General features: G+C 44.1%; 1 protein-coding gene, 1 long non-coding RNA gene and 1 pseudogene across 4 annotated transcripts in view; 1 reads left to right on the top strand and 2 right to left on the bottom strand.

Moving 5' to 3' along the window:
- LOC100763099 overlaps positions 1 to 3678 on the bottom strand; it is a 27588-nt pseudogene extending 23910 nt beyond the window's left edge.
- The window catches only part of Adnp2 (ADNP homeobox 2), a 22506-nt gene extending 13607 nt beyond the window's left edge, over positions 1 to 8899 (bottom strand). The window contains exons 1-3 of one of the 3 annotated variants that reach the window (XM_027403651.2): positions 8016 to 8078; positions 5583 to 5646; positions 3631 to 3751 (exon numbers count right to left, since the gene is read on the bottom strand). In XM_027403651.2, coding sequence (XP_027259452.1) covers positions 3631 to 3738 — 108 coding nt within the window. In that variant the 5' untranslated portion in view covers positions 3739 to 3751; positions 5583 to 5646; positions 8016 to 8078. Of the gene's footprint in view, positions 1 to 3630; positions 3752 to 5582; positions 5647 to 8015; positions 8143 to 8762 lie in introns of those variants that run through there. The other 2 variants (XM_027403650.2, XM_027403652.2) reach the window with 2 other exon arrangements.
- LOC103162608 lies at positions 8783 to 13175 on the top strand. The gene is made up of 3 exons (XR_003482989.2): positions 8783 to 9383; positions 9775 to 9965; positions 10095 to 13175. It is a non-coding gene; the product is annotated as an uncharacterized LOC103162608 (long non-coding RNA).

Below are 13175 nucleotides of genomic sequence, written 5' to 3'. Positions count from 1 at the left end.
TGCCTGGCTGATCACTTTAATTTTTAATAAGTAAAAAGTAAAATAAGGAGTTACAGAGAATCCTTAAGACTAAAAAAAAAAAAAAAAATGACCTGAAGGCGTTGAGGCTGTAACTCTACGGCAGTGTGGTTGTCTAGCATGTGTGAGGCCCTGAGTTCAATCACCAGGACCATAATAAACTGTATGAAATTAAGAGCAGATTTGAAACTACACAAGAAAAGACTGGGAAATGTATTTATTTATAGACTGGCTCTTACTAGGTAGCCTAGGCTGGCCTCAAACAATCCCCATGCCTCAGCCTCCCAAGTCTAAGTGCTAGGTTACAGGCATGAACCATCATACCCAGCTTGTCCTGGGAACCCTGATTCAACAAGGGAGGAACTGCAGAAACCCAAAGAGCTCTGAAAATGGAATCTAGGAAACAGACAGGAGAGAATAATCATCAGAGAAATGAAATCACTACATCCTCCAAACCCAGTAAAATACATATAGGGTTCTCAATCTCTTGGTCGCAACACCTTTGGAGTCAAACAACCTTTTCACATGGGTCACCTAAGGCCATCTGCATATCAGATATTTACATTACAATTTGTAACAGAAACAAAATTACAGTTCTGAAGTAGCAAAAAAATAATTTTTATGGCTGGGGTCGCCACAATATAAGGAACTGTACTAAAGAGTCACAGCATTAGGAAGGTTGAGAACCACTGCATTAAATGCTCCAGTTCAAGAAATTCAGAAGACTCAGTCAGATCAAGTGAGACATGTCAGTGCTGGAAATATGGGGGCGGAAGACACCTGCTAGGAAAAGGAGCAGAGCAAAATCTTAAGAAAAAGAACACCAGAATTTTATAACAAAAATGTCTAGCTAGGCCAGGCATTGGTGGGGCAGGCCTTTAATCCTGGCACTCCAGAGGCCAAAGCAGGCAGATTTCTGTGAATTCAAGGCCAGCCTCATCTACATAGTAAGTTCCATGCCAGCCAGGGAAACAGTGAGACCATCTACCTACCATAGATAAAACCTCAGTTCAGAGAGAAAGTACACACAGTTAAGGTAGCCATCCAACATTACAGCATAAAGGAAGTCCTTCAGGCAGAAGGACATTACTCAAAAGGGTAAGTACACCCATGTAAAGGAATGAAGAACAGAAGTAGCAAATGTGTCAAAAAAGAAACAAGTAATTCTATCTTTTCCTTAAAATAAAAATAATGAATTATAAGCCTAACAACACTGGAGACAAAATGCTTCACAATGAAAATCTGGCTACGAGGACCAGGAAATCCGCTGCAAGATAAGAGTCTCCTACATATGGCAGAGGAGAGAGAGCTTGTAGAAAACCCTGTCTCCAAAAACAGAAAAAGCAAAAAAAAAAAAAAAAAAAAAAAGAAAGATAAAGTAATTAAAAATAAGCTTCAAAATGAGGTACCAACCCAATCAGTAAGAGGGTATAGCAAACCTTTTCTATAGAGAACCAGGTTACTGGCTATACTGTATTCCAATAATGAGAATCTACAAAAATAAAAAGCAAGCCTTACAAAAAGGACCAGTAAAAACTGCTTTGTGACACATAACTATAATAGAAGCACTCCACTTGAAAGGCAGAGGCAGGAGGATTTAGAGACTGAGACCAGAATGTGCTAAACTTGAGATCTAATCTCCAAAAAGGAAATCAATATAGTCCAGAGTAGAACACTTGCCCATGCAAAAAGCCCTGGGCTATACCCCAATGTCAAAACAAGGACCCCAAAATATTTACAAACCCTACCATGTATTCCTAAGAACTGGAGCAATGTACACTACTTTGAACACACATTCAGCCATTTTTGTACTCGTAAACATACAACAACCTCATAATTTCACATCAAAGTCAAAGTAGATACTCACACAGAGTTTTATAATAATAGTTAGGACTGAATGAGGCATGGTGAGTGCAGTGCTCTGGAGCCAGTTAGAGCTCTGTGAATTCCAGGGCAAGTTTCAAGCCAGCCATGGTCAAATAATAAGAGACCCTCCTCTCTCCCCTCAAAAAAACAAAAACAAAATTAGGGCAGGGGATGATTTATCTGCACAAGGCCCTGTTCAATCTCCAGAACATCTCCCAAAACAAACAAAAACACTCATGAGGACTGCATTCAAAACAAAACAAAACAAAACAAACAAACAAACAAAAAAACAGAAACAAACAGCCCAGGTGTCTAAGCACCAAGAGTAGGGAAGCAGCATTTTATTTGTATAATGGAATATTAGCAGCAGGTAGGACCCAACACAAATGAAACAATACAGAAAATTTTCCATAGAGACAGACAGCATACAACTTTCTTTTCCATAAAATTGTACAAGAGGCACATACAATCTGCAGCGAAATACTTTGGAAAGAGATAACCAGTGGTGCAAAGGCAGGGATTCACTGAAAAAGGCATACAGGGACTTGATGGTGTGATTGGATTGCTGTATGACCTGACAGGGACTTGCACAACATGCACATGGATGTCAAAACCCACAAAGCACAACAAGTCAAGGGTGAAATGCAGTGTCTCTCTTTGAAAGAGAACAAAAATAGGATGGAACCTGAATGGAGAGATGTAAGATAAGCAACAAACAAACCACTGTAATAAAGTATGGCCAATTCTACAGATCTCTCTGAGAAAGGAACAGAAACTTCCTGGGTCTCTGGAATAATTACTCACCTACTTTAAAGCAAAGACAGACTGTTACTGGAACCCTGATAACAATTAGTTGTTCACTACTAAATTACCAATTATAAATAAAACCTGATTCAAAGCCTGAAATTCAAATATTAAGAAAATGGCCTGGAGATATAGCTCAATGGCTAAACAGTTATCTAGTATTCATAATTTTCTGAACCAAATTTTCTATAAAATATAAAAGTAGACACTTTCTCTCAACAGAGGCAGGTGGATCTCTGTGAGTTTCAGGCCAGCCTGGTCTACAGAACAAGATCCAAGACTGCCAAAACTACACAGAGAAACCCTGTCTTGAAAAACAAAACAAACAAACAAAAAGCCAACAACAAAAAGTAGACACTTCCTCTATTTCCACAGCCTAAGTGAAGCAACGGCTATGAACACACAGCAGCTCCTGTTTAATATTTCTTGAGCTATGTATGCCATCCACAGAGTCTCAATGTTACGACCGACAATGAACCACAGAGAAGCAAACTGACCAATAAAGCTTGTGACGATGACTTTAATTTTGAAACTTTTGGAAGACATTTAGGCAATTCATATAGCCTAAAATCAACCTTATATCATGTTTGCAATCCACTTGATGTATCTCATAATAATACTGAGAAATTAAATTCGGCTTCTTTTGCTGAAACAAGTCATTCAGCACATTAACCCAAACAAACCAAATTTTTTAAGAATAACTAAACAGTCTAAAAGCCCCTTCCTAAAACAGACATGGTGGCACACTCCTGTACCCCATCACTCAGGAGGCTAAGTCAGGACAGACTGAAGAGCTGACATAGCTCACTTAGAAAGACAGACAAGTTTCTAAGGTTGCCTTCATGCAGACATCTGAAGCATCAGAAAATCCATTCTGTAACTCTCTAACCTCACCTCCAAAAGCCAGCCCTGTCACCTCCAGCATTAGTCGTGCACACTTACCTTCAGCAGCTCCTTGCAGCTGTCAAGTCCAATATCCACCAAGATGCCTTTCACCCTCTTCCGTACCTTTCTGATGTTGTCAAGATTCTGCACAGGAATTTGAAACATTTTTGATATTTTCCTTAAAAAAGGTAAAGAAAGAACTGTAACTAACATGAAGACACACAAATAGAATTTTAACAGGGATAATAAAACACTAGCAATACCATTTGCAGCAAGTGATGCTGAGAAAACTATACGACCAGCATGCACGCTTCCTTACTGCATCATAAACCTGGCATGAAAACATAAGCTAAACTACTGACTCTTAGATAAACTCTTAGATAAAAACTTAGGCATAAACTTTAGTGGCTTCGGATTTGGCAGCAGTCCCACATACAGCACCAAAAAGCACCCACAACAAAAGAAAAACTGTATTAAGCAGACTTTAACAAAATTAATGTCTGTGGGGCACCATCAAAAAAGCAAAAATCCCATAAAATGGGGGGAATTTTTTCAAATTTCATTTCTGATATATCCAGAATAAACAACTCAGAAGAGTTGAAGAGATGGTTCAACGGTTAAGAGCACTCATTATTCTTGCAGAGGACTCAGGTTCAGTTCTGATTCACATGGCAACTATCTATTCTGCACATATGTGGTGTTCAGACATATATGAGGACAAAACACTCACATAAAGTAAACGTTATCTTTACAAACAAAAACAACTCAATTTAAATGAGCAAGGGATGTAAACATACTTTTCCAAAGCACAGGAAAGGACGCTGATTATCTTCGCCAGGGTAAAAAGCAATAGTACCTACTAGCAGGGGACAGGGAAACTGCAACTGGCCTATAGTGCCAAGGGTAAGGCACACAGGTCAGCCAATTCAGAAGGCAGTCTGAATTCCTCAAGGGAACAAGCGTAGAATCGCCCCCTGAGCTAACAGCTCCACCCAAGAGAAAAAGTTGGGCAAGGATATTCAAAGAATTATTCAAGAACAACTCCAATGTCCACCACAGAAGACAGCTGTGTACATTCATATTTTGAACCATAAAGAGAAGTGCCAATAAATGCTGTAACTTTAGAAACATTCTGATGAGAAACCAGACACAAATTTATATATAATTATGATTCCATTTATAAATAAAGTGGCAGAACAGACCTATCTAGAAATAACAGCAGTTGTCTTCAGTCAGAGGAAAATGGTAGGTTGTTGTTAAGGGAACAGTGTTTGTTTTTTGTATTGGAGGAAGGGACAATGACAACTCTCAAACATCATCTGTGAATGATGTTGCATGCCTGTAACCACAAAACTTGGGAGGCTGATGGAGGATCACAAGTTGGAGGCTAATTTAAACTAAACAAAACTCTGCCTCAAAAAATGAAGAAAATCTGGGCAGTGGTAGTGCATGCCTTTAATTCCAGCACTAGGCCAAACCAATCAAGTATGGCAGTAACAATGCCAAACAAATTAACTCCAAGACTAGATGGTAAAAATTTCACTCTTTTTAAATTTTTTAAAGATTTATTTATTATGTATATAACATTCTGCTTCCATGTATATTTGCACACCAGATATGGAGCCACCATGTGGTTGCTGGGAATTGAACTCGGGACCTCTGGAAGAGCAGTGGGTATTAACCTCTGAGCCATCTCTCCAGACCCATTTGTGCCCACAAACCCAAAAGACCACATGGGAAGTCCACATCCTTCAATATGGAGTGAAGACACCTACAGGAAGTTTTGGTCCCAGCTATGAAATAACCACAGATTCTCAATCTCCTAACACAGCAGAAGGTGAACCATCTCCCCAGTCCATATAAATTCCTAAGTCACAGACTAGTGAACCTGTTAAAATGTTCTGCTCTACAAGGTGCTCTTGAAGTGGTCTGTAATAACAGAATACACCCCCACAGAATATAAAGTCAAAGTCATACTGATATAAACTAAAAACATGATAAACATATACCTCTTCGAAATACGTCCGTTAATAAGCACAGCATCACAGCATGGGTACAATCCCACCTAGGAAGCTAAAGCAGGAAGATCACAGTTCAAGGCCAACTTGGACTATATATATAGTGAGATCCTGTCTCCAAAAAAATGAAGACAGAGAACAGGACAGTGGCGGTTAGGGGAAGAAAGCAAGAATAACAGCTAATTTTAGAAACATGGACACAATTCAGTGTCCATCAAACGGTGCAAGGATAAGCAAATGTGTTCTGTCCAGAGATAAGTAATCCTGTTTGACAATAAAAAGGAGTTGATGCAAAAACATCATGCTCTGTGAAAAGATGCTGGATGAAAGAGTCCTGTCATCTGGCTCCAGTTCCATGAAATGTCCAAAAAAAAAAAAAAAAAAAAAAAGCCACAGCAGATCAGGAGATGGCTGTCTGAGGCCAATAAGTAAACAGACAGACTTGTAGGGAACTGAAAATGTTCTAGTATTAGACTGTGGTGATAGCTGCACATACACATTTTATTTGCAGATCAATGAATTTTACAGGATCTCCAGGACACAGGACAGCAGGATATCCAAGAGGAACCCCACTGAGAACCCATCATCGGTGTAGCAGAAGCCAGAGGTCTCCAGCCAGACCGATGACTTGACTCGTGGCAATGAAGACTTGCATGTGACAATGAATGAAAAGGTCAACTGTGTGTCTCAATGGGCCACATTACAGCTTCCACAAGATGACGATGACGATTCTTCTGTTTCTGTTTGGTTTGGTTTTTTCTTTTAAATATGGTTTTGATTTGGGGGAGAGTACAAGGACAGAGGGCAGATGACAGGGAGATAAGTGGGATCAGATCCATGAAGAATAAGTGAAGGGAGGGAGGGAGGGAGAATATGAGGGGAGTCTACCACTGCCACCAGAACCTCAAGAGCATGAGAGAAGCCTGTGGCTTGTACTGGGGAAGGGGCTGAAACTTGGGATTGGGGGGCTAGCACAGGACACACAATATGGTCAAAGCAACCTCTTGTATGCTCCTTTATCCTGCTTAGAAATAAGGCCCTGAGAAATTTATCACTTTCTCTATTTAATAGCTGCACCTTTGAGTGAAACTGCATTTTTTTTTTCCTTTTTGGTTTTTTTCGAGACAGAGTTTCTCTGTGGTTTTGGAGGCTGTCCAGGAACTCTGGAGACCAGGCTGGTCTCGAACTCACAGAGTTCCTCCTGCCTCTGCCTCCCGAGAGCTGGGATTAAAGGTGAGGGCCACCACCACCACCCGGCTGAAACTGCAATTTTTGTCTTTTGGTTGAAATATGAAGTGTACTGTCCAAACATAGAGCAGTTAATTATTTGACCTTTATATAAATAAAACCATGAGGGCTAGTAAGGTACCTGCCAGCAAGCAAGACAACCTGAATTCAATCCCTGCAGAAGAGAACCAATTCCTGCAAACTGTCCTCTAACTTACATACACACTCACACATTTGTGCAAATATACAAACACACAAACACAAAATTATTGTGGCTAAAAAAATTTTTAGTTTCATGAAAAGAAAATACTAAGGAATTATTACAGAATGAAGGAGCCTAAAGATGCAACTCTCATTTTCAAGTTTTTTTCTACAAATGACATTACTGGAATGATGGGTAAATTTTCAAGAATCTGAGATTAAAAATATATTGCTTTCTTGGTTTTGATAATGTGTTACAGGTATATAGAATGTTCCTGTTTGTAAGAACATTTTTGGGATGATGATCTATCTCATTTGACAACTTCCTCTCAAATGACTAGGGGAAAAGACTTCTTTGTATTGTATCTGTGACTCTTCTGTGAACCTGTAACTATTTCACAGGTATTTTTAGGGCCAACAAAATGTCTTAGTGAGTAAGGTGCCAAATAAAAACGGCACCGTCAAAATCCCAAGGCAACTTCAAGCTATAAACTGCCTTAACTGTTATCCTGTGAAGCCAATGATCCAGACCTCTTTCCTCCCATTTCTTAACTAGATGCCTAAAATAGCCTAAAATGACTTCATTTCCTGCCTATCCTTTCTAAGCACAGATCTGTGCTTAAGACCTCTACCTAAGGACCACTGTGTCAATGCTGTTTTCTATGCAGTGCCTCCATCTACCCAAAACATCGGTATGTGACCAGCCCCACCAGCACCACCACCACCTGTGACCTCTCTGGTCAAAATGCATACGTATGACTTCTAACCACGGCTGAACGTCGTACTTTTCTAACTACTTTTTACACACCGTCTCACATTCACATCGGACTAGACCGGTCGAAGCCACCAACTGATTAAAAACCCTTTAGGCAAAAAGATTCCATCGGTCCCAATTGCGCTGCGGGTTGTCTGTATGGGAGTGATCGCCCATCCCAGTGGCATGAACTTTAAGCACCACACTCACGCAAGTTTTGGTTCAAATTCGAGCATACTTACAAAAAGTATGCGTTGCTTCACAACTCACTTTTCAATCTGCACTTTTTTTTTTTAATGTTCTCAGGCCAAACCTTTGTAGAAAATGTACGAATAGAATCTATGTCAATCTCTCCAAAATGGCAGATGCAAAGTTAAATTTTACATTCGGCTCCCGCGTAGCAAGTCACGTACGCGGCAGTATCCTGCCCGGGGCAGTGCCTTGCGCCTGCCTCTCCTTCGGGAGAGAGCTCGGCGCTTCAGAAGTGACCACGATCCTGCCCTGCATCCCGCCATCCTCAGGCTCCAGCTCGGTCCCGGGTCGCCGCCGAGGGGCGCCCTGCGCGACAGACCCCGCGACGGCCGCCCCCTGCCCTGCCCTCCCTCCCCTCCCCTCCCGCGCTCCTCGCCACGCCCGGCGGCCCGTCCCCGCCCCGCCCCCTCCCATCCATCCCGGCCTCCGTCCCGGGAGCCGGGGCTCTGCAGGTCCCCCTTCCCCGCCGGGTCCTCTCCTGCGCCCTCCCCGTCCCCGTCCCCGTCCCGTCCCGCTCCGCCCCCGCCCAGAACGGCCCCGCTCCCACGTGACCCGCGGGCGGGCGGCGAGCGGGCGGGCGGGCGGGCGCGGAGGGGACCCGAGCCGCGCACGACAATGTCCGGGATTCCGAAGGCACTGAGGTAGCGACGGCGCGACAGGCCACGGGGGGGACAGCGCTGGGGACGTCGGGGCGGACCCGGGAGGGCCGGGGCGGTGCGGGCCCGGGCCATACCTACCGCGGGGCACGAGGAGCGCCGCGTCCCGCCGCCGTCGCAACACCCGCCGCCGCGTCCTCCGCCTACGCGGCGGGACCCCCGCCCCGCGCCCGTCCCTCCTCCCGCGCGCCAGAAAGAGAAGATGGCGCTCAGCTGCCTCAGGAAGTGACGTCGCCTCATTTGCATGCCGGCCAGGCCAGCCAATGGGTGTGGAGTGTGCCTGGGGACCCCCTGGGCCCTTTCCACTGGACTCTCCTGGCCCCTGGACCCCGTGGGCCTCCAGGCCCTGGGAGGGGGTGGGGCCTGCCACGACCCTCCCCTCAGGGGCCAGGGGGGGCCGGGGGGCCAGCCTGTCAACTCTCCCCCAGCTCCAGGCAAACTCTCGAGAGAGTTTGGCTGGGTGGTGACGTCATCAAGGGGGTGGGGCGAGCCGTCGTGCCGCACGTGACCGGTCACGTGGTCTGCCCAAAGCTCTGACTTTTTTGCATGAGATGGGGCGGAGCCAGTGGCAGCCAAGTGGGTAGCCCCGCCCATACCTACAGACCAATAAGAAGCCAGCCCTGAGGATAGTGTCGTGTCATTGGAGGATAAGATTTAAACTCTAGGAACTTGGACCAGTGGGCCTATGATTGACATATCTTGGTGAGCCAACGGGGTGGGATCTCCTGACTCATCATTCTTCTCAAAAAAAATTAGTGTCACACCTTTTGGGCATTTTCATGCTAGTTGCATCCATACCACATTGTGTAAGAAGAGGGTTAATTGCATGTATTTGCATGATAACAGAATATTTCTTAAATTGGGTGGTAAATGGAGGAGGAGTTTTCAAAGTGGTTTTCTGAGTCTCCATCCATGGAGAGCTCATGCCCCTTGTCCGCTGTAGATGCAGCACGAGTTGAAGACCAATAGAAACACTTTCTAAAATGCTTTGCAGTTCTTTCAACAGACCTGTCCCCCATTCCCACGTCTTAATGGATACCAGAGATTTCCCAGTCTTGCAACTCCTGGCCTCATCCATCCTCCTTGTCCACAGGTCATGTATGTGTCCATAAAACCAAACTCCCACCAACCGCCATCACCACATGTCTACGTTCCACCCAAGCTGGTCGTACATCGTGCTCACCCTGCCCTGTCCGAAACCTTTATCCTCCTGCCTCAGTTGTGCCATTTTATACTGAGCCTTCTGTTCAGTTTTGTCCAGTGACTAGAAATAGTAAGCACTCAGTAAGTGACTACGTCAATTTTTAAGTGTGTCCAATGTCAGACTGATGATACTGAACCATAGTCTGCCTTTATTTCCTACATGAAGACAAGTCATAATTGAAATAGAGCTGTCCATTCCTGTTTTTTCAGAAGTTTAACTGATCTGATTGTGAAGCTACAGCAGCAAGTGAGCAGGATGTCCCTGTTCATCTCCCTTGAGAAGCTGGGTGAAGTGAAAAGTTAGCTACAGCCTTCCAGCCTTCCATCAAGCAAACGATGCTCACAAGTGCCTCATCACTTCTTCCCATTTCTCAAAATAAGTCTATGCTATGTCCCTTCTCTTAGCCATCCTTGACTCTTCAGGCTCAGGCATTGCCTCTTCAGGACCACCACACTGCAGAAACCACTGGTCACCAGTGATTTCCTAGTTGTTGAATCCAAGAACAGACTAGTCCTCACTTCTTGGACCGGTCTTTCATCTGTAACCACTATGGGAACTCTTCCTGAAGCCCTCAACTCACAAGCTTGCTGTTCAGTTTTCACCAGTGTTCACAGAATCTGCCCGTTTTTCTACGTCATTCAACACATATTCACTGGTCACCTCCTTTGCCAGGGAGTGTAATAAGATACTGGAAATCCATACCTTTCATTCAATGTGGAAATCCATATTCTCCCCCTGTTGAGCTCAACTACAAACCCCATTATTTCAACTTCTAAGCCTTATCTTACCAGGTGCATCAGGCAGACCTATAATCCCAGTGCCACAGAGGCTGAGGTAGGTGGGTTACAAGTCAAGACCAGCCTTGTCTCAAAACAGAAAACAAAGATAGGAGCAAAGGAGAGAGAGAATCCTCCAGTTCCTAATTAGAAGTGGGTGGGACCCATTGCACTCCCCAAACCCCTCCCCACAGGCAGGGTGCTGCTCTTTCACTCTTCCCACGTTGAGTTCCCATCCGCACCATATGTTCCTCACAGGTGCTTCCTCCCCTGCAGCCCTGCCACTGCTGCCAGTGGTAAACTAAGCCTGTTTGCACACTGGCAGGCTCCCGGCCAGCCTCCAGCTTGTCCCCAGGGACTTTCCCCAGTCAGCCATCTTTGTGATGTATCAAAAAGCAGGTATGATCCATCAGATTGTGTCATGTCCTTAACCCCATCTTCAAGGAAAGGACTAGAAGAAACCATCTGGCAGCAGGAGAAACTCCAGGATCACCTTCTAAGATTAAAGGGGCTCAGGAGAAATGGCACCCTGGACATGAGACAGTCAGTCTCCACCTGCCATCAATGTGCTCTGTCACAACTCAGTACAAGGGAATAGGAGCTTTTCTCCCAATAGAAAGAAAGCTGTCTCAAGGGACCCTTAGGTAAAGATTGATGATGACTTCTCTTTTGACTTAGAAAGAAGAAAGGTGACAGATCTGACCTAAAAGATTGACACCAGTACCAGGTTTTACTTACTGAGGCCTGACTCTTAGCACTAGCATGTTGGGCCTTCAGTTTTTATATGAATTCAGGAAACACATTGTGAAGCCCTGGGCCATAAAAAGGTAGAATGTATTTGGGGAAGGAAACCTGGCATCCAGTTTTCCTCCTTTTTTAGTTTTTTTGTTTAGTTTTGTTTTGTTTGTGGAGCCTGCCCTTGAACTTGTTCTGCAGACCATGTTGGCCTTCAACTCACAGAGATCCATCTGCCTCTGCCTCCCAAGGGCTGGGATTAAAGGCATGCGCCACCAACGCCTGGCCCAGTTTTCCTACTTTTAACTTATATGCGTCTTTGGTTCCTTAAAGTTTTCCAGCATTTGCAGGTAGTCAAGGAAGGGTGGCTTTTAATAAGAGGTAGCACAAGTTCCTTAATGGTATGTGTGCCTTGATCACTCAGTGTGAAAGTTGGCATGTTCTAACAGGGAAAAACAAAAGCAAGTAGGTTATTAGCAAGTATAAGGGCTGTGGCTTGGGGTCAATGCTTCCATCCATCCAGAAAACAGTTATTAAATAAAACATATTCAAACCCATGGAAGGAGCAAATTGGACAAAGTCTACCTGCATGTGTTGAAATCACTCTTGGGGCTTAACCCTACCATGGTAGACTTTTGTTTGATTGTATCGTAGAGCTAGATATGACCTCAAGTGTGTTTTTAAAAGGTTTCCCACCAAAGCTGACTTAATATACTACAAATTTTTCTTTACTGTGACAAGTACTTTCATTGTGTATTTGACACTACCTGGTACCACTAAGTGTCTTCCTGTAAGTGTCACAGATTGACTAAGTGGGAGCCAGGGAGACTCTTCCTAGCTTCCTCCTCAAATCTATAGCTAAAGATGCATACACTGACCCTCAGGAGTTTAGCTGGTATCATATTGTTTGTAAAACTGATGGACAAATGACCTTTTATTGTTGTTGTTTGTTGGGTTTTTTGGTTTTTCAAAACAGGGTTTCTCTGTGTAACTTTGGAGCCTGTCCTGGAACTCACTCTGTAAACCAGGCTGGCCTTGAAATCACAGAGATCCACCTGTCTCTGCCTCCCAAATTCTGGGATTAAAGGCATTCGACACCAGTCATATGACCTTCCAAAGAGCATTTCCTTCAACTTACATGGAGTCTCTTTGGGTGGGCTCCACCTTTGTGATAGATGAGCATAGCTCAAGGGTGGGAACAAGCCGAAGTGAGAAACACTTTGCTTCCAAAGTATTGCAAAGTGATGTTCTAACAATGTGGGTGTAAGGGGGAAACAGGGTTTCTTTTTTCCATTCTCCTTTTAGCAGTCTTCACAGATAGTTATTCCATTTTGATTTTTAATCTCTGGTCACCAAGAAATGTGGCACAACTTCTCCTAGCCAAAGAATGATGTAGTGAATACCAGCTGTCCTCAGATCCAAGTCACTTTTGACACTGTCTCCTGGAGTTCATCCAGTCTCTCAGTGCTCGTTCCACTTCCAATGAACCAATTAATGCCTTGTCAGTCACTTCATGCCCACGTTGGAGGGTCCAGCATCCCACCAATTCCTGCATCTCCTCCTCCTTGGGTTAGGTTGACTTGGAATGATGGCTCTAAGAACTTGGGGAACATGCTCACTGGTTTGTTTATAGAATACTACAGAGGATTCTGGTGTACACCAGATGGGGGAGATGCTCGGGAATATGGGAAGGGAACAGCCCTATGCTCTCAGGAAGAGCCTGAGAATCTCCAAATGTTCCGTTATCAAGATGCTTCATGAATGCAGCCTTGATGATCA

Source organism: Cricetulus griseus, chromosome 2 (assembly GCF_003668045.3).
Source record: "Cricetulus griseus strain 17A/GY chromosome 2, alternate assembly CriGri-PICRH-1.0, whole genome shotgun sequence".
Classification (NCBI taxonomy): Eukaryota; Metazoa; Chordata; class Mammalia; order Rodentia; family Cricetidae; genus Cricetulus; species Cricetulus griseus.
Note: the sequence above shows the minus strand (reverse complement) of the source record. Positions and strands in the feature narration are given on the sequence as shown.